The 21,595-nt window shown below is 39.7% G+C and overlaps 2 protein-coding genes across 3 annotated transcripts; one reads left to right on the top strand and one right to left on the bottom strand.

The window, feature by feature from the left end:
* The first annotated feature begins 1,067 nt into the window (after nucleotides 1–1,067).
* On the top strand, nucleotides 1,068–13,119 carry arhgap31 (Rho GTPase activating protein 31). Of its 2 annotated transcripts, none has more exons than XM_004076418.5 (12): nucleotides 1,068–1,914; nucleotides 4,250–4,352; nucleotides 4,627–4,771; nucleotides 6,575–6,657; nucleotides 6,757–6,864; nucleotides 6,971–7,113; nucleotides 7,184–7,388; nucleotides 7,480–7,601; nucleotides 9,304–9,360; nucleotides 9,549–10,193; nucleotides 10,283–10,422; nucleotides 11,012–13,119. In XM_004076418.5, the coding sequence occupies exons 1-12, from the start codon at nucleotides 1,815–1,817 to the stop codon at nucleotides 12,986–12,988; spliced, it is 3,828 nt and encodes a 1,275-aa protein (XP_004076466.1). In that variant the 5' UTR covers nucleotides 1,068–1,814; the 3' UTR covers nucleotides 12,989–13,119. The 2 variants fall into 2 exon arrangements, with proteins under 2 accessions (XP_004076466.1, XP_020564555.1); XM_020708896.3 differs by having other exon boundaries at nucleotides 1,441–1,914; nucleotides 7,483–7,601.
* A 5,351-nt stretch (nucleotides 13,120–18,470) lies between these two features.
* Nucleotides 18,471–19,901, bottom strand: gsx1 (GS homeobox 1). The gene is given in 2 exon segments (NM_001104833.1): nucleotides 18,471–19,352; nucleotides 19,459–19,901. Coding segments are annotated over 2 exon segments (732 nt in total). The 5' UTR covers nucleotides 19,838–19,901; the 3' UTR covers nucleotides 18,471–18,999.
* Nucleotides 19,902–21,595: the final 1,694 nt, after the last annotated feature.

Genomic DNA, 21,595 nt, shown 5'->3' with positions numbered 1-21,595 from the left:
TGGGGCTGTGGGGTTGCCCTGGACCCCCTTTGACAGGTTAGCGACCTGCCCAGGGTGTACCCTGTCTTTGCCCAACAGTAACTGTGACAAGTCGCGTGGCAACCAAGCTCAGTTTCTCAGGGCCCCACTGATGGACCTTCAGCAGCAGAGCTCGCTATGCTGGCCCAGGGCGGGTGACTGCCCATCATAGCAGCTCCCATTGCAGGAGTGAAGACTCGGAAGGATCTGGTGTACCCAGAAACGGCGACGTGCTTGCCGGCGCTTCTGTAGAGCTCTCCAAAACGTATAAACCCGAGCTACCTGCTCACCATCGTCCATGTTTTCCATGATGTGGCAATGAATGATGTCCAGAAAAAAGTTGGCGGCTGCTGCCGGGGCGTCAAGCAACAAATTTAACGAGTGTCATAAGAGAGGTGGCAGACGCGAATTTGGCGCGCAAATCGCGATTATTATTATGCCCTACTTAATTCACACCCAGCAGCCAATCAGAATCGAATATTCAGCCGGACCATGGTATAATCATAATTAAAAGACCACTGGAACACTTTTACAATAGATCAAAAGATGATCGGAGTGCTAAGCTAAAACTGAATGTAGTTCAAGTTCATGCTCTTGATGTAGGTATTCGGATGTAAAGATTTTATCCTGAATGAAACACATTTGAGTTTTTAAATTCCTAATTTTCAGAGGTGACAAATGACCCATGTTTCTCTGCAAGACATTCCAATGTGCGTATGTCATTGGATTGTGCAAAAACATTGGCGTAGTTTAAGAAGAAACCTTGATTTGTCTTCCAAAACCTGACATCAACTCATTGCTGCACATATGAGCTATGCTCTTTTATTGCAGCTACTTTCTGGTGAAAAAAAAAAAAAGACTAAATGCAAAGCTGTTTGTAATGAGAACCATGTGTTGTCCATCTCATCACCCCAGCAGCACCCCTCCCCTCCATTTCCCATCTGTGCCCTTCAGGCCCTCACTATAGTCGCCTCCCACTTCCTTCTTCCTTCTGAGGCTGTCTGTTTTTGTTTTCAAGCCTGGGCTCTTTCACAGGAAACCGTGTATACATTGGGAGCATTCAGGAAAGGCAGAGCACCTTTCCCGTTAGCTCCTAGTTTGGTCACAAGCAAGAAAAAAAAGAAGAGTAAAACAGGTCAATAGTTCCATATCTAGGAGAGAAACCGAGGTCAGCTGTTTTCCTCCTCTTCTGCATTCATCTCGCACCATCTTACAAAAAGCAGATCTACAGGTTTCTAACCCCTAAAAAGATCTCTCAATAGATTTGATTCGGTTTTAATTTATGATCAAGAACAGGAACTTTTCTTGCATCATGAACGAGTGTCACAGCCAGAGAAAAGCCAGTGAAAATGGAGCCTGTGTGGAATGAAGGAAAAGAGGAGGAGATAAAAAGGAGCAGAAAGAGAGACTGGCCGGGGTTAAGAAAACAACAGGAAACTAACAGATTCTATTGCTGCTTCTGCAAATCTAGCTGAGATAAAGCAGTGGACTGTCGCGTCCTAACAGACCAACTTTCCCACTGCGTTGTTTTTTTTTTCAAGCTCATCTAGGTAAAAGGAATCTGAAGGACTTCAAGTTTCAAAAGTGACGTCACTTCTGCTCTCAGCCTCCAACAGTTTGGTCTCCTAGCGTGAGCGGATACAGACATTTGGGAGCAGTTTGCTGGAATTTCTGAAGAGCTGCTTTTTTTTCTTTTAAACCCAACATCTTAACTATTTTCCAAGTTCTTATGGATCAGCTGGTGCGTTTTCAAAGATGTTTCTGCTTCAATAATCTGGACTACTAACTGGAGCCACATGAAGAATAAAGGGACTAAACAGAAGTCCAAAAAGAAAGGAAGTGAAAATGCGTTCGGCTGTGACTTGATTGAGCATCTCCACATTTCAGGACAAGATGGTAATGTTTTTCTTACGTTCTATTTGTAAGCTTTGAATTAAAGATAGGAGTAAACCGCCCCTGTCAAAGCATAGTCTTCCTCAGCAACTGCTTGACCTAAACACAGTGGAGCATTCAGAATAAAAGGAAGGTGGTTACCTATTTTAACTAATTTAAACACAAACACAATTTGTAAAAAAAAAACAACAAAAAAAAATCATTACAAGAGGAAGTGTCTATGCGTACCAGTCATTGTTTAAAGCTCTGTTATCAGAATACATGTGTTTTACATTTAGAAAGCCCATTCATTCACTCATTGGCTGTATTAAATGAAGTTTGGGTGTGGCTCTAAAATTTTTGGTGTGAATTTCCTGTGGAGAATCTTTTCGCTTTTTAAGGTGTGCATTCAGAAAGGACTGAAAACCTTTTTTTTAACGCACAATACAGATAATGTTCAAAGGAAACAATAAACAAACAAAAATGGGAATTATGAAATGAAAAAGTCATGCATGCGTTGACATTTTCTATTCTTTTAAATATGTTTTTTCTTTAAATTCTGAGTTTTTAAAGTCTACAATTAGAGTGTTTGGCTATAATTTGTGAGAAGCAAAAGGTTGAGCAGATGTTACAGTGACTGAATGGCTGTGCTGTAGGGATAACTGTTAGAATGACCTGTTAGAATGGACTCGAGGTGGAGAAATCCAGGCAGGAAGTGAGGGAGGAGGTGTGGAAGCAGAACACACATTGCCCTTTCAGGCTGGTTTTAATCCTTTTGGAAAAAGGGGAAAAGCTCCTTTAAAAATAGACTTTTCGTCTTTTCCTTTACATTATCACAGAAATATGTTCAAGTGGATCCAGTAGTTTACATCGTTCAATCCATAAAATACCAGGAGCACAAAAAGAACTCATTTTTACACAATGTGTTTTTCAGAAGACACAAACAAATTGAGCTAAAATCAACTTTTTTTTTCTTTTACTAAGTCTAATACCTCTCACAGCTAAAAGGATTATCTAACAGAAATGATTTGCTCCAGCATGTGGTAATATATTATGAATCCTAAGAAGAGACCAATTTCCTACATCTTACCTACAATTATTCAACTTAATTATATTTTTATTTAGTTTCATTCAATTTCTCAAAAACTTTATACAAAGTCACGATTTTTTTAAAGTACAAGGAATCAGTTCTAACTGTGTAAAAAAAACTAAATGACAACCCTGGACTTTCCAGATTTTAACCACAAGCGTGCAATTAGAAATCCAAGTATTCAAGTTAACACGATGAGAATTTAAATGCTGGCTTCTTGCTGCCTAAGATGAAGATGCCTGGAATATTTTTCATTTTTAGACTCAGTTTTTTTTAGCAGTTTATCACAAAAACAACCCAGATAAAAGGTAATCAGGAGAATAATGAGCAATGGGAAAAAATGTAAAAAAGTACAGATAAAAAGCAAATCTCCCACTAAAACTTTAATAAATATATATTTTTTCTTTAATTACTAGAAAACTTGCAGGATTATTGATGAATGCCTAAAGATAACATGGTCCAAACTGACCTCTTCCAGAGTGATGCTCAAGACTTCAAACATCCAGGAGGAGCAATCTCATAATCTAGAACTAGATCAGTTTTTCAGGTGGAGGTTCAGCTGTAAACAAACATGCATCCTGTTAAATTTAAAAAAAACATATCCATTCTTTCTTTGATCATGCACGGAAACATTCAACATCATATGATGCTGGCTCTCATTCTGTCTGACTAACAGATGATGGAGCAGTTTATTCTTCATAGGAGTTGGGGGTTTTCTTTATGCTTAAAAGTTATCTAATAATTAATTCTCTTTATTCAAAAAAATTTAAATTTTAAATGTCTTTCTTATTTTTTTTTCCTAAAACATTCGTCCAACATTATTCAAATTAATAAAGTAGTACAGAGTCAGGGTGAATAAATCACTGGAGTCTGTTATTTTTATTTAAATGGGGTGAAACAGTTGTTTAAGACAGATGTTTTCTTGTTAAAAAGCAGTGTCGGTTAGTGGTCACATTACAAAAGACCTTTCTATTAGAGGAAATGTCGTCAGTAATACCAGCTACAAGGACTGGGTGTGTCAACTTTCCTCTGAAACAAACAAACCATTTTTAACTTCCTGTCTAAGTCCACCTACAATCACCGGCCCTGAGCAGCAGAGAGCTGCCGAAGTGGAACAAACTACATACCATCAAGTCAGCCTCATGAACATTGTTCCAATAGAGCATTGCATTTACAGTTGTTTCTGTCCCAGCTTTTGTTTGTCTGCCACAAAAAGATGAGAAAAGTCAATGAAGGTTTTACACTATTAACACGATTTCTTTGCTAAAGTTCCTCAGGTTCTCACAAAATGTGCAGAGTTCATTGAGAAGCATGGGATTGTGGATGGGATCTACAGACTGTCGGGGATCACGTCAAATATTCAACGTCTCAGGTACTCAAAGCGTTCATTGTCAACTCTTTGCATAAGGTTTAGAGTATCCCCCCCCCCCCCCCCCCCCACTGAGTGAAATAGTTAATTTTTCAAATGATCTACATGAAAAATGACAATTTATTATCTTAAATCTCAGCAGAACCTCAGTTTTAACAAATATCGGTCAAACATTGTGCTTGTTTGGCACATCTTCACCAACAACAGGCAGATGCTGCTTTAGAAGGATGCTGAGCAAGAAATTTAAGAGTTTGGATGTGGATGTTTGTGTGTGCAGGCAGGAATTCTGCTCCGAGGCAGGCCCTGACCTTACAAAGGAAATGTACCTCCAGGACATCCACTGTGTGGGTTCCTTATGTAAGCTGTACTTCAGGGAGCTACCCAATCCTCTGCTAACATATGAGCTGTACAGCAGATTCACGGTGAGTACAGTCAACACCATCTGTGCAGTCAGACTCGAAACCAGGAAAAGTTACCAAAAACTGTCATTTTTTAAATTTGAAAACTCACTTGTTGTCACTTTAGTTTTGGATTCAGCATTGCCCCTCTTTTTCCTTAAAAACAAAACACATTTTAATTTTATTCCTGGTGAGATATCAACAAAAAAATCTTTTTTTGTTGTTGATCATTGTCAAAGGAAAGACTGAGTTTCATTGACAGTGAAATCATTGGCTGTGTGTACCTCACAGATCCTTAAGAAAATACGGTCCAGTCTCAAGTTGAAATGTTTTTTGAGTGTGTATTTCTACCTTTTAATTCCTTCAAACACTGCATAGATGAATCCAAAATGTAACTGTTGGTAAAAGCGGGACATGTAAGTTTGGAATAAGAGAGATTTTCTTAAAGCTGTCCTTTCTGGATGAAATGTCGGCATGAAAAAGTCAAGAGCAGAGGAGGATACAGAAATAACTGGAGTGTAGGTCCTGACTGAGGTGTTCTTTGAAGGCTTCTGTGTACCGTGACTTACCATATGCATACCTTGGCAACTAGCAGCTCCTTCATGAAAACTTTGAGTGTTGGAATGTTCCCCCTCGGTTGTAATAATGAAAACCCTATAAAGATTAAAAGATTAAAAACAGAGGTTTTTACATTTTTATTGGTTAAATTAGTCTTAAGATGATGCATAGAAAAATTGCTCTTAATAAGAACCATTTATTCTCTGTTTGATCTCGTGGGCCAGAATAGCTCAAGTTTAACAGCTTGTAGTAATATAACCACATTTAGGAAAAATTAAGATTATTTACTCTGCACTTACTGTGGACCTTTATTGTGTTAATCTCCTAACTGCTGGGGGACATGTGTACTTTAGCCCACACCTGCTTGTGATAACTGCGTTGAAGGTTGCAGCCTACACAGAAAAATGAAGACAAATCATTGATGTTAAATTCATGAAAGGTATAAAAAATACTAAAGCCACACAGCAGGAAAACTACTCCATATTTAGGGTGAAAGACCCATTCCGATCATCTTTGGATCTATTGTAAAAAAGTAGTATTTTTATTATGAATATGCCCTTTTTAGAAAAAAATAAAAAACCTGTGTCATCATAGGACATAGTTTCTGCAGAGCAGCAGCATTTCATTAGAAATTCACCTCTGATTCATGGGTGGGACTGTTGACATGGAGTAGTCTTGGCCCCCCCTTCTGATTATCGATCTGTTTAAATGCGCCCCCCTCACACCCCCAGCCGAACTATACTGGTTCAGCAAAAATGGCCGTACAGTTTTGAGCCAGATGTAACTCAGATGAGAAAACAAAGGCGTACATGGATCTAGTTGTCTCCAAGTGAACACATCAGAATGGAGCAGAGCAGAGAGCTTGCGGTTCGCTCAGTGTATACACTTGTTTTCAGACAGCATTTTTTTCATCTGCTCCTGATTCACAACGACTGGAATAATAAAATGCTCAGAAATGCAAATTTAAGCTTTTTAATTTTTTTAACTTGTCCTGTCCAACAGCTAGGCAGACAGATAAGAGCTGAAGGCCTCTTGTGTTGGACAGAGGAGCTTAATTTTACTTATATATATCCTCCATCATTAAAAAAATGCCACAAGAACATGTTAAAAACACAAAAAATGTGATTTCATGGAATTGGGTTTTTAAGCACATTGTGTCAAGCTCCTTCTCCTCGTCCTTTGGCCTTTAGCACAACCCCAAAACCAATTTTTTAAAAGAGGATATCGCTGAACTTTTGATTTGAACTCTTTTCTCTGTCTTACCTACAGGAAGCCATCTCGGTTCAGGGAGATCATGAAAAACTTTCACACATTCAGGGTGTTATCAGGGAGCTGCCCGCCCCTCACTTTAGGTAAAGCTTCTTCCTCTCAGCAGCACCAAAAAACTGAGTTGTTGCTGCCTTTTCATGGTGCGGAAAGAGTGCAAACGACCTTGTTTTTTTTGCTGTCAGGACTCTGGAGTATCTTACAAAGCACTTGGCTTACCTTGCAACTTTAAGCACTCAGACAAACATGCACACGCGCAACCTGGCACTGGTGTGGGCTCCAAATCTCCTGAGGTGAGGATATTTCCATCTTGCACGTTCTATCAACAATAATAAAGTAACACTCAGGCTTAATTGCAATATTTTCCTAAATGCTGACCTGATTTCTCTGCTTTGTTAGATCTAAGGACATTGAGGCCTCTTCCGGTAATGGAGACATGGCTTTCCAGGAAGTACGGAAACAGCAGTCAGTGATAGAGTATATTTTAAACCACACAGAGCAGATCTTCAGTGGGGCGTCTGCACCAATAAAACCAAAAGAAGGTGAGTTTACTTAGGAGGAGGCACAAACAGGCCAAAAGAATTTGGTGACGGATAGATTATATTTCTGCAGGACAAAGTTTGGTGTGTGGAGAAAAGTATGCAACCCTCCCGATCAGTGGCCAGAGCGGGCCGATGAAACTGATGAGCCTAGAAGAGGCCCAGGCTCGCTCCTTGAGCCCAAACCACCCGTTGCATAAAGAACGTCAGCGTGAGAACAGTCTGCCTGATACCAGCAGCGCCACGCTCTATCATACTGTGATAGACACATCAGACAAGTAAGTTTTTGAGGCCCTGTAAATTCAAAACTGCAGACAAGACTTTACAGTTTACCCAAGCTGGACTTCCTAACTGTCTCTTGCTTGTTAGAAGAAAGTTTTCTGGGAAATCAAAGAAATGGAAGTCTATCTTCAACCTTGGAAGGTCTGTTGAGTCAAAGGGAAAACTTAGCCGCAATGGTAGTGTCTTCATCCGAGCACAGGGGATAACACGTAAGTTTATCTTCCCTTCTTGGGAAAAAGGCCTTAATGTGCATGCATGTTGTTGGGCACACTTAGATAGTAGAATGGGAACCTCAAAGATGTGGAAAGACAGACTCACACTATCAAGTCCATTAAAAAGCAGCATTAAAAGAAAAAGGAGACAAAGAGATTGAAATTCTAATAGAGTTTTTAAAATAAGCTCAGAGATACATCTTCATGTTTGTGCGTAATAAAGTTAAAGTATCATTAGCTGTCACACACCTGTGTGTGGAATTTGTTCTCTGCAATTGACCCATTACATGGGGGAGCGGTGAGCTGCAGACACAGCCATTTGGTGGATTAACCCCCCAATCCAAACCCTTAATGCTGAATGTAAAGCAGGGAGGCATTGGGTTCTTTTTTGAGTCTTTGGTATGACTAGACCTGGATTTGACATTTAACATTTTTTGTGGCATTTTTCTGATTATTTTACTTATATTAACAAATTTGAGCTTAAATTTGCATTTCTGAGTATTTTATTTATTCAAATCATTGCAAATCAGGAGCAGATGAAAAAATGTAGTTGGAAAAAGAGCTTATTTGTGAGGTAGAAAATGTGCTGGGCGGGCCACAAGCTCCCTGCTCTGAGCCCTGAATTATAGGTGACGGGAAAGGGAGGCGGGGTTGATCTGCTCCAACAGTCCCAGCCACAACTCAGAGGGAAATATCTAATGAACTACTAATGAACAACTGCAGAAACTTTGTCCCAGAAAACAACAGTTTTGTTTATGTTTTTTTTATTTTGGCTAAAAACAACATAATCATAAGTAAAAGACCACTGGGAACACTTTAAAAATAGATCAAATGATTATTCGAGTGGGATTTAAAAAAATATTTTTTTAAAGAAAAAAAATATCTTTAGGTGCTACAAAAGGTTAAGTTCACCTTTAAATTCAGACAGTACAAACTTTTTTCTCCTTGGCTGCAGAGGAAAAAAAAGTGCCAAGACTATAGGTGCATTAATGCATCCATTGATAATTAAACCATACCTCATAACACAGAATAAGAAGAAGTCATTTACCTGAATTTTTTGCTCTTTAACCAGAAAAAAGGTTACTTGTTTAAAATTGAGATTTTTTTTAGTAGTAAAGTGATGACTAAATGAACTCTTAAAGTCAAAGAGGCATGACGTATTATGTTCCATTGGACCTTGCTTCTTCAAGTTGAATCATAGGTCCAGGCAGAAAAGAGAAGAAAACTTTTTTCACAAATCTTTTTATTTTATGGGATGTTTGGCACTGAATCAACATTTCTTGACCCATAATGATTGAACATGAAAAAAACAGAAGGATGTTTTGCGTGAATCTTTTTCACATTTCACAGAGATAAAATAAAAGAATTATTTTTTTAAAGGGTCAAAAATTCCCAAAGTTTCCAAAATGAAAACCTTTTGTTCGCTTGTTTGCTTGTGTCCTAATATGTTTTGTAAGTGCTCTGTGAAGGATAGAAGAAAACACATTTTTGTCCCCTTTAAAGACCCAAATGAATTCATTCTTGTCACTCATAAGCAGTTGGCAGTGGCTCTTTTCAATCCAGAATAGAATGGAATAAATTTAGAAAATTAACTGCTGAATGGATTTATTGATAAGTGCAAAAAACTAATCCAAAAAAGAAAAACATATGATGTGATCATAAAATAAAAACAGCATGTCTTCTTATTTGTTTTTGGTAGAAAAGGCAGCTCTTCGACCATCCAGGAGCATGGAATCATTGTGCTCCTTACCACCAGGTGGGGCTAAATCTTTTTATAACGTGACTTCCAAGGTCTAACTAGGTTGTGTTGTGTTATTTTGCAAAACACAAATGAAGTATTACAGGCAATTGGAACCTTGAACTGTTTTTATGGTCTAAAAAGGAACTTTTTCATGTATTTGCACGAGGCATTTCTTTATCACTGATGCAATATTTAATCTACAGATGACGAACGTTCAGGAAGCCATATTCCAGCTGCAGGATCCAGCAACACTCTGACTCCGGATGTGAAATCCAGAACGCTGGGGTCCGACTCTTTGCTCGATCTGAGTGAACGTGACCAAAACTGGGAGTCAAAAGGGAAGAAGGCTGGCGGGGCAGCAGGGGGCTGGAGTGTCAACATGAAACCGATGGACTTACCAGGAGCTTCTGCCACTCCCCAGAAGCCCTTGCCAGAGCAGCTTAAAGTGTTCAAAGGTGATGACCTTTGTGGTTCCAAGCCGACATCTCCAAAAAACAGGAGAATGTTGTACTCAGGTTCCTCCCACAACAGCTCATCCCGACCTTCATTCCCGGGAAGCTTCTTCCCACTGGAATCCTCACCAAGACATCAGCGTAGAGCCGTCAACATCTCTGAGCCTTTTGCTGTGTCTGTTCCCTTACGTGTGTCGGCTGTCATCAGCTCTAACAGCACACCTTGCAGGGGACACAACAAAGACAAAGCGCCAGCTCTGAAGACCAGCAAGGAGCCTCCAGAGCACAGAGGTCTGAGAGGAAAGAGCAACACGTTTCCCAAACTGGAGCCAAAGAAGCAGGAGGGAGCAGACAAGAAAACCACCCAAGTGCAAGCCTCTAGAAAACTTCCACAAGGTGAGATTATCTTCCTTCAATTATCATGTTTTCTTTAATCAAATTTGCTGTCTGTGACTACATGTCACAAAAACATGCATTTCTTTCAGATTTAAACAAAGACATTTTACAAGAAAGACAAGAATGGAGAGAAGTTTTTGACATGGATGCACTGACCAGGAAAGAATGCAGAAAGGTTGCGCCACCTTCTGGAATAAACTTGCACAAACAGCCTACAGATACAAAACAGGTATTTTAATTAGATGCAGCTGTTTTCTTTTATGACGATTTCAAATGTAAATGGTTGTTGTTTTATGTAAAGTTAAAGTTTCATCAGCATTTGGCCCATCCCCTGGGGAAGCGATGGGCTGCAGTCAGGAACTATTTGGTGGTTTAACCGTCTGACCCAACCCCTTACTGCTGAGTGTCAAGCAGGGAGGCATTGGGTCCCATTTTTATTGGCTTTGGTATGACTCGGCCATGGATTTGAACTCAGAACCTTCTAGTCTTAGAGTGGACATTCTACCACAAGGCCACTGAGGTGATAAACAAGGCCACTGACTGAAACACAGTTATAACAAATAGAAAGTTAAAATCAAAACGCGTTGTCAAAAAGGGGATTAAATTAATTGTACTTCTTCAATCTGATATAAAACAAGTCAAATAAGGATGATTTAAAGATAGCCTAATTGTGGCAGCAGTTAGAGTTTATAATTGGAGTTATAATGTGACCTTACCCACATGTCAGAGTCACACCAGTGTAAGGATATGGGATTTAACTGCTTTTTTCATCATATTTTTTTTCCTTTGATATTTATTTACTTTCTCTAATCTTTCAGGATGAAAGATCCTCGATAATAAAAAATCTGCGGTCTGACCTCCACCAAGAACTGAAGATAACTGAGCCTGAAATTGACCTGCTGGATGAAGCTTTCAAACCAGCTTTCTCCACAGTGACCACGTCTGGAAACACCAAGTTATCAAGAGACGTCCAGTCAAAACGAAGCCGCAGCTCTCCATCTCTGTCCTTGCTGTGCACAGAGCAGCTGTCAAACACCTCTCTGGGTGATTGTGGGAAGGCCCCTAGATCTGATGGCAAAAAGAAGCAGCCCTCAGAATCAGACCTTTTGTTGTGCGTTCACAAAAACGGTGATGCGATCTCTGCTGGAAACACTCAAAAAGTTTGTCCCGCTGATCCAACGCATGAATCAAAGGGGCCCAAAGAGCAACGAACCTCCTCTTTGCAGATTCAAGCTTCCTCAAAGGAAACCCGGTTGAGTCATGTTTTAAAACCTTTGATTTTAAAGGACTTTCCGCAGGTCACACGCTTCCCAGGCACAGCCAGAAAATGTCTGAAGCACGAGGTTCCTCGGGAGAAAACGGAAAAGTCAAACAATGCAGAAAAGATCAATGAGATTCAAATGATAGAAAGTGGACAGAGGATCTCGGTTTGTTCACAGGAGACAACCAATTTCCTGGAGCTTCCAAACCTCGATGACGAAGAAGGATTTGGGAGAAACCTGGAAGAGCTGGACTTGGTGGAGTCCTGGGAAGATCTTTGCTCCACCAAGCAGTGGGTCACAAGTCCTCTCCATTCTCCAGATGTGGAGGAATTGTTTGACAAGCTATCACCCTTCAGGTCAAGCACGGATACTCCAGACTTGGATACTGTAAAGATTTCATCTCTTTCACTGGATAAATTCAACCAAAGCTCCCAGCATTCCAGCACTGACACAGAAACTAAACTGACTCATTGGCCATCAGCACCAGTGCAAATGGAACTGAGCAGATGTAATGCAAAACAACCAATAAAGAGCAGCACAATAAAGCCAAAGAATACAGTATCATCTCAGAAATTTCTCAGACAATCATCTTGTGATGCAGCCTTGACAGAGAAAAGAGAGGACAGTTATCTGTCCAAGCACAGGCCCTGTTCTCTGAACCTGGACTTGGGGTATCGATGCATTAAAGATATCTCAAACCAGCAAAATCGAGACTCAGAGTTTTCTGCCACACATAGAGGATTACTGTCCGGTGGAAACAAAGTCCATTCAGAGCTGGATCTGTTTCTAAATGATCGTCAGGCGCCTCTTCGGCGAAACTCTGCGCCAGTCAGTGTGTCGTCAGTGCGCACAGCCTTCATGATCAAAACGTGTCAGGCCAGAGCTGTGCCAGTCGTCCCTCCAAAGGTGCAGTACACCCAAACTCCTCAAACCAGACAAGAAAGTCATCTTAACCCAGTAAAGAAACAAGAAAGAGAATGTCCAAAAATGAGTGTAGAGACAAGCAATGCCGCTCCTGCTCCAAATATGTCAGATCTGAAGGAGGAGCTAGAGAACAAAGAGCCCAAACACCTAAAACATCCAAATCTTGACAAACCGGTTGAGTCTGGGAAGACCACATCTACTCCAGAACTGCCCATCATTACCAGGAGACACAACCCCAATTTGGAAGTGTTTGTAGATTGTCCCAGACCCACCAAAGGGAATGTACACCAAAGGCCTTCCTTCAGGAACAGACAGAGACCTCAGAGTCTCATTCTGCTCAGTCCCCCTTTCCCCATCATGGACTACCCCTCATCAGGGGACGACGGAAAGCTCCTTTCATCTATCAAGAGTCTGAATGACACGTCGGCAGTGAACGTCCTCTCTAAAGACATAGCAGAGAGTATCAGGACATCAGAGGGACTATCTCTTCAAAATAAAATGACTATTCCAAAAAGTGGGCAAAGACTGGAAACATCAACCAGCTGCTTCTACCAACCTCAGAGGAGGTCAATGATATTTGACAGCAGAAGCCACAGGCAAATAGAGTGACTGCAGTCCAGTGTATGGCATCTAAAAATGTTCAGCGTTTGAGGAACTTTGCCTTGGAGATGGAGGGCTCGCTGTTATGATAATCGGTTGGAAGTCTGCTTGAAAAATAAAGCATATGTTGATGTAAAGGATTCCTGATGAATATTTTCTTAGTGTTCTGAGTCTCTTAGCTTTAACATTTGCTCAGATATCAAGCTGTAGTATTCTGCAAGGAGCCACACCTCCAGTGAAAATAAAATCTCTATCTTTGCCAACAAATGCTTTCATAAACCTAACAGTTTTACAAAAAATTGCTTGAAGCTAATTTCTCCTAATATTTTCTGTACAAAAAAATGAAACTCACATTAAAATGTTATGATTTTTTACCATTATTATTATTATTTTTTTAACATATTATCAAGAATGAAATAGTACAAACTACACGGATAAAGAAAAAAAATAGTGGGCCGGCTCTTTTCAAAAAGGGTTTTGGAAGAAAACAAAAAAGTGGACTCACAGATTATAGCCAATAAGGATTACGTTTTAGATAAATTTAGGTTTTATTGAAAGCCCTCCTCTAATTTGATTTTTTAAATTAGTATATGACTAAAAACAAAAATATTTTGAAATGTAATGATTTCCTGAGGGTGCCAGTCCTCCTGCATCTGCATGCCTTCTATCTAAATGTGTTTTTACTTCAGCAATAAGGTCTTTAAAGTTTTTTTTCTGTTGTGTTCAAACATCTGTGCACAACGACATTTATTTCTAGATGTACAAAATTGAAAGCAAATTTAAAATCCTCTTCTTTTTTTGTTGAATGTCCCCCCAATAAGCCATTGTTCTTTGTATCCTGGCCAAGTTTGGCTGATTTAAAAGTTTTAAGTTTTTATCTTTGATTATTAAAACTAATTTAAAGCACTGATTTGATTTAATCGGCTTTTGATTTCAGAGGACTTAGAAACATCATGAACCGTTATATTTGCTAATATTTACAAGTGTTTTATTCCATTTCTGCACATTCATTTTGCATTTAGAAAAATAGACATGAGTGGAGGGGTCTTATAGTAAAACATCAAACATATGTATAACCTAATTTGATTGATATTCCCACACCTGGTCTCACAGAAAGTTACAGCACAGTTATAAAAATATTTAACTTTTTGCAGTTTTTTATTTCATATTAATATTTTGGCAGCAATTTTATCAACTCTAAGCTTGTTTTTGTTTATCATCATTAGAAATAACAAGTTTAATCAATCATTTTTTCCTACTTTTAGTGCTCAGGAAACTTTGCCCTCAGATTTTTCTAAGAAATACTGTTCTTTTTGAATATTTTAGAGTTACTTAAATTGTTCTTTAAGTTTTAGACAAGAACTTAAAGATGAGAAACTTCTCATCATGTGCCTTTAATGAACAAGCACATTCTTCCCCACACCTGCTTCCAAAAGTCCAATTTCCCCAGCCACCCTGTAACAAAATTAGGGAGAGTCACATCTATACAAATCTTAAGACTGTTACGTTATAAATATTCAGTTACAACAATTACAATTAAGTCAAACAACTGTAATAAATCTAATTGGTTGCTTTAAAACCCATCTTAAAATTTCTCAACAAAATTTCCATGTAAAAATTCTATTGTGAAATGTTTCCCTCTTGTTTTTAAAGAAGCACAAAAACGTAAAATTATTTAGGTTGAAAATGTTCAGATGTGTTTTCTGAATGTACCAGGTAGTCTCAAAACAGCTTAGTAAATGTTGATATCTCCGTTTTTTGTTTTACAAAATAGCTCACTGAAAGCAGCATTTTAGGCTGAGCTGCTGCCTGAATGAAGAGGGGCCCCAAGATTGATGGGGACTTTAATCTAATGCGATTCTCCTCCATCTGCACGTGCTGCATGGGGATTTATGTTACATTTGCTCCAAACACCGAAATGCTGCTCCTACAAATGGACAATATCTGGCTGTTTTTCAACTTTTTGATTTCTATCTAGAGATTGATCAGCCTTGGCCACACTTTAACCATGAGATCAGCTTGATTTTTCGCCGCCAGATGGCGTTAATGATCCACACCGAACCAGAAAATTACCAAAGCGGATTCTGAAATTCAGTGCTTGAAGGGTAAAAAATAAATACAGACTGAGCTGGAAAGAACCAGCAGGTGTTCTGATTGTGTAAGCAGACGAAAACGCAGCTTCCATGTCCGCAAAGTTGCGTTTTAATTAGAGGTAATTTGGTTTAAAACCAAAAAACTTTCTCTTTATAATTTTGCTTTTTGTTGTTGGCTGTTCCTAAAAGGGCCAAAAATATTAAACACCACTTAGTGGTCCTTAGATCATATTATTGTTTATAAGATTCATTTCGTGGGTTATATTGCTGCGTCGCGGTGCGCTTAGTACTTCGCCCTACTGTTTCTCAATTTAGTAAGTATTACAATCTTCGTAATAGTTAAAAACAACAAAAGGGGTTTTATCCAGACACCTGACCTATAGGCCCTACATACTCCACTGACCAAATTGGCGCACATGGATACTAACTTTGCATCAGCGTCTGCTCCTGCAAAGGTCTCTTCCATGTCTGCGCAGTTCATTATTTGGAGACCTTTGACACTGCCTGTGTATGGGCACCGAATTAAAAAGACTTTTTCTTAGCTCACTGAAAAAGGCAAGCAGGGCACGGTGCGCGCGTTGAATATTCAATTAGAGATGGGAGACCGAGGGAAAGCTGCGTGCCAGTCCTTCATCTTCCAGCACTGATTAGCTGTTAAAGAGATTATGTACAGCCGAGTAGGTTCAAATGTTGCAAAAGAAAAGAGCTGGAGTTCAATGCAAAGGCGACCTGTTCCGTCGGAACACACTTTGTCTTCAATAAGAGCTCCATAATGAGACGTGTTGCTTATCCAGTTTAGTAACACCAATCGTTTTTATAACACATTAACCGTTTCCATACTCTCGACGCAGGTCGATTTGATGGGATGAACCTCAGATTTAGAGGATCACAAGTAATTCACATGTTGGTGTATGTTTTACTTACAATATTTAGAGCCATTTCCACTTTTTTGTTTACCAAAAAGTACTTTATCTCTGCTTTTCTTTGCGTAAACACATTTGTTACCGTGCATTTCTTAAAACAACTCAAAAAGAAACTCGTAAAATTATTTTACATTTACTATAAAAAAACAAAAGTTTATTTTTTAATAATTATTTCATTTCATTAAAAAGTATTCAATTTTTATGCTTGAAGTGCGAGCAGGAAAGGCTCCATTCGGTTCCTAAAAAGTTAATAAACAAACAATTTTTTCAAACATCAAGGTGTTAAAAAGCGTTTTAAATGTTTTGTAAAAAGTTCTAAGTTAACTTTTGTAAGTTTTTCACTTTAGATTATGAGGCAAAAGAAGTTTAAAGTAGTTAAATGTGCAGTGCCACAGCAAGCCACGCGGGTCCAAAGAGCCCTCATTGAGAAGCCACGTGTCCGTTTCCAAAGCCTCTCCAACTTAACCACCTCCTTTGTACGAGTAACCCACATCGGCAGCGTCCCTCCACATAAAGGGATTTGCAATTTCAAGATATTTCAGCTTAAATGTTTTTGACAGTTCCCTCGCTTTTACCTCGGCTTGGTTATTTTAACTGTGCCAAATGGGTCACCTTGGGTTGCTGTCTGCGCGCAAAGGGCTTTTGCGCGCATTCAGTCTGAATTTTTTCCAACTTTCCTTGACGGGGAAACCAGCTGCTGGTCGTGAAAAGACGGCTTATTAATTGTCCTTTGTCATGCAGAATTGCTTGATTTCTAAAGAAACGTACAAAGGCTCTTTTTCAGGATTCGAGTATTTTGTTTCGTGCGTATTTTCAAACCATCGAATCAGCTGCAGCGCCGCGCCGTCTACCAGACTCTCAGGTACTGACTGCCTGCTCCCTTTGTCCCCTTTTAATGCTGTTGTAAATCGTGCAGACTGATTTGTTACAAGCTGTTCTTTTAATCTGATAGATAAGAGACATGTCAAAGAAAAGCCGTAAATAAAAAATTAGCCGGAATAAAGACAAGGGCGAGTCTGCTAGATGGGCGCCTGTTGACTCAAGCGGCTCTCCAGCGTCAGGGGAGCCCTCTCTTCGGCTCCGTCAAGGTTACGTCCACAATTCCCTTTTCTTCTTTTTAAAAAGACACCGTAGTCCTTTTTGCTTCAATGAATTGATCGGCACAAAATTAAGAATAAATAAATTGAGCATTTGGAGCACCGAGCGTATAAGCTCCCCCAGGGCGCATACCCCCGGGCTATTGAATGGATAAAGGGCGCTTTGCAGAAGACGTTGTGAGCAAAATGGGGCTCTATGGTCCAATTAACAAAATAGTCTAATCCCATATCTTAACAAATGCAAATATTAGAGCTGTGTTAAATGTTTAAGTGAACAATTAAAGGAAAGTTTACTTGTAAAACTTCACTTTCAGAAATGCGCACTGTGCATAATAAGTTCTTTACGCAGTTTAGGAACCGTTTCCCAACTCTTTAAAAAAGCTTGTGGATACATTAAGCTGAATGCAAGTATAGTTTAAAGTTTGTAAAACACAATAAATATACTTTTGATGACAACAAGCTTAGTAAGAGAAGAGCTTTGGCGGTGCGTAAAGTAATGGATCAAATATTGAGACGCAATCTCACGTCCACACTTTGTACGTCTTTTTTATTTTAATTTTTTTGAACAGATACATGGGTAAATAGCAAGCCTAAAATGTATACACACTACCTAATACATTTTGAAAAAAACTTTAATAAAAACTTTTGCTTAAAGGCCTGGATTTATGCGCACGTGTTTTTGCGTAACGTTTGCGACGCTGACATTATTTTATTTTTGTGAAAAAAGAAGCAAACTTTTGAATTATGATAAGCATTTAAAACACATACATTTTGATCAATTAGACAGAGATCTGGTATTATATGAATAATCCAGTCCTTGTTAAATACATTTTATCTGCGCAAAACGCACCTCAAGCTGCAAGTGGCACTAAGCTCCTGCGTTCAATAGAATCATTCCGGTACGCAGACACAGAACTGTGTTCATTCTTCATTTATTTTCATCTTAGATCGATATCTCATATGATGTGAACTCTTCTGACGAGCCTTTTATCTACCCGTGAAGATTATTAACTCGCTCACACGAGAGCTGAAAGTGTTCTTTTAAAAAGAGCACCGAAAAAGGCCGGGGCAAAGACCGATATCTGGGGCTTAGCGTCCCTGGAGAGGCACATATGAGGACCTCACAATAATGCTTTATCTCATGGGACAGATAAATTGTTTTGAAGAACCTCAATCACTCGCTTCCGCCTTAGGCTTTATTTAATGCCCTCTTAAGATGAATATACACCTGCCTGTTGATGCGTAAAATATATATATATATATATATATATATATATATATATATATATATATATATATATATATATATATATATATATATATATATATATATATATATATATATATATGTATGTATGTATGTGGGGCCCTTTTTCCATTTTTATGTTTTCTGCGTTCCGGTTTTTGCGCTTTTGTGCGTAATGAGTCGTGCACTTTTCTTGAACTAAACCACGACGATAGAGAAATAGGGTGCAACCCAGAAATATTTTTTTTATTTAAGTATACACATTTTTAAATAAATAAATATTTTGCCATGACACAGGAGATATAATTTCAGAGTGGTATCAGCTTCTTGACCAATTTCTACCTCAAACTGTCTCAGCTCCATTGAGAAGTGGATCTAAGCAGTGTTTCCCAGACACAACATGTTTCCCCCCCAAAAAAATCTAATAAACAATAACGCTATCTTTTTTCAGAGGGTTTTCATCTCATATATGCCTTTCACGTTCACTGGAGTGGCAATAACAATGGAGTTTTTAAAAAAACTACGTACAAAACGTACAACAAATATACAATTTATACAATGTTGGACCTGTTGGGTCTGATTAAATATTATCTGTCTATGTACAAGATTTTCCGTCTGCTGCATTCAAACTCATGGGGAATTGGAGGGGCGTTTTGGGAGCTCAGGGAGAAACGGACAGGTCCACATCCTCCTTTTCTGACGATGATGGAGATATGGGAATGTCATCGTCCTCTTCCTCCGAGCATCTGGCGGCTGACAGGGACGAGCATTTGCAGTTATGTGATCCAGTCCTTTGGCCGCTGCTTTTGCCTTCCTTCTTGTGCTTCACCCTGCGGTTCTGGAACCAGATTTTCACCTGTTTCTCGGACAAGTTTAGGTATGTGGCAATCTCGATGCGCCTCAGTCTGGACAGGTACATGTTGGAAGTGAACTCTCGCTCCAGCTCCAAAAGTTGTGTGCTGGTGAAGGCGGTGCGCATGCGCTTGCTGCTTTGAAGTTTCCCGTTTGAGTTTTCTGTAAAAGTGAAACACGTTGTCAGTAAAAGATAGTGATGAAGTAGTAGCATGAGAAAAAAGTGCGCGCTCATAACGGAAAAAGATCAAATAAGGTCTTTACTTACCGAGGGAAATGCAGTGGAACTGTCGCGGGTCTGGAACCGAATACGCAGCTTGGTAAATCCCCGCTCCTTGGCTGAGGCTGATGCTGTTTGATGAAGCGTGTTGCCTGGACAGAGCTGAGTGACAGTACTGCGAGCTGAAGGGGGGAAATGACGCCTTGAGGAGCGGCAGAGTCGGTGGAGACGGATGGAGCTGGGACGCCGCCATGCAAAGCGGACAGAAACACAGCATTCCTGCTTTTCTGGAGTGGCAAGACCCCGGCAGCCCGTGCGCGTGGTGCGGCGAGTGCATGGCGTACGGAAATAAAGGTGGGTTATTCTCACTCCCCTTTTCGTTGGCCTCCCTTAAAATCAACGAATCCACGAGAAAAGATCTCGGCATGTTTTCAAACTTGTTGCTCAGCGCGTTCGGAGTTGCTCGTTGCGTCAGCGTGCTCCTGTCGGGACGGTGGACAGCGAAGTGGTGCTGAAGGCGCGCAGCCTCTCCTTAAATAGCCGTCGTGGACTCAGTTCGGCCATGTGATGGTTACGCTGTAAGCGGCCAAGAGCTCTCAATAGGGTTTTGTGCTTTTCTCTCGGCATTCCCACTGCACGCTTCCCCATTATTTCACTTGTTAACTAAATGAACTGCATAATGTAGTCTATTCTTGTCAGCCCCACCCACACCGCAAGGAGCGGCGATGCCCAGTCTTCCTTTTATCATCACTCTCACTTTATCATAGAGAAGACCTCAAAGTTTGAGCAGAAAAACATTTTCTACAAGTTTGAATAAAATCAGATCAATATTCCACGGCTAAGGTTTTCAAGAAAGACCACTTGGTAACATTTAAATAAAGAAGGCTACAGGTTGAAAACTAGTATGTCCCTTTTTTGGTAAATCAGTGGAACCTCACGTTATAAGTTGAAATTTTCTTAAACAAACAAAAAAAAATTAACAGTCTACAGTTATATTTGGAAGCATGCTGTGGTTAATTATTTGCTCATCTGCACTTGTGTGGCTTTTGCACAACACTGAGCACAAATACAAGCGCAGCAGCTGAATGTAAAGTTGATGCATATCCATTTTAAGGTTAATGTGTCATTTCTGGGCACAAAAAAAGGGACAAGTCATCGCCTGAAGGCAGCGCTGTTAAAGAGCAGTGATTAATTCCTTTGCTCGGGCCCCTACCGAGTCGGGGGAAAGAATATGTAAAAATAACCAGGTTTTCACTCTGCGGCCCTTATTGAATGTCATTGTGGAGGGTTTTCAATGAGAGAGAAAGAGAGTCGAATTAAAGTGTGTGACAGCGGCGGATAGACGCAACAAAGGCGACTCTGTCATGGAGGAGCCCTGTGCGCTGCGCGTCAAGCCCCCGCCTTGCGCTCCGATAGAATTTAGTAATAGAAAAACATTTTCTTTCACTTTAGGACTTTCTGAACAAGACCTTCAAAGGATCCAGAGCAGTAATGTGTGAGTAAATAGAGGAATGCGGTTTAAAAAAAAATCTGAACTCGTTTTTAAATTGGAAAACAAAAAGAGGATTTGTGGCACAAACAGTTTTTCATCCACAAAATGTTTCTCACATCAGTTTTAATATCTGATACATCATTTTCGGAGGGGGTGATAAAAGCTTGTTTTGCCCTCATTGAAGGGGCTTCTTAACGTTAAATGCCACACCTGTAAATTAATGTGACGACGCCACTCAAGTGCGCAAAGCTTTTATCGAGATGCAGTCGTCAGGACTGAAACCTGTTGGGTCCACAACATCCATTTTCACTTTTCTGTTACTTTCAATTTTCTGCCAGAAAACAACTCATTAAATGGTCAGTCAGCCTCGCCGCAGCTTCCGAAACACAAAAAAGTGAATTTGCAGCTTAATTTCCATGTTTAATAAAGGTTAAACTTTTTAATCCAATTAAAAAAGTTTGGCAATTTTTGCCCAAACACCAAAAAATGATGAAAAACTCCATCCATGGGTATCATAAAGACGTTATCAATTCCCCTAATTTTCAAGTGATGTACAGCAGTCCTCCCGCGGATAGGAATAGAGGTCGTCACGCAGGGAGGTTCATCCTAATTTGCAAACCCAACTGGAGACTGACAAATAGTTTTGACCTCCCTCTGGAGGCGCGGGCCAGAAGTGCAAAGAATCCCATTCTC

The sequence above is a fragment of the Oryzias latipes genome, chromosome 14, assembly GCF_053564925.1.
Source record: "Oryzias latipes strain Hd-rR chromosome 14, Olatipes_Hd-rR_3.1".
In the NCBI taxonomy this organism is placed as follows: domain Eukaryota; kingdom Metazoa; phylum Chordata; class Actinopteri; order Beloniformes; family Adrianichthyidae; genus Oryzias; species Oryzias latipes.
This window is presented reverse-complemented; position numbering and strand designations above follow the sequence as displayed.

Coding starts and splice junctions, on each gene's coding strand:
- arhgap31 (XM_004076418.5), top strand. CDS start 1,815: ATGAAGAATAAAGGGACTAAACAGAAGTCCAAAAAGAAAGGAAGTGAA. Junction 4,772..6,574: donor AGCTGTACAGCAGATTCACG/GTGAGTACAGTC, acceptor TCTTACCTACAG/GAAGCCATCTCGGTTCAGGG. Junction 7,602..9,303: donor CCGAGCACAGGGGATAACAC/GTAAGTTTATCT, acceptor TGTTTTTGGTAG/AAAAGGCAGCTCTTCGACCA.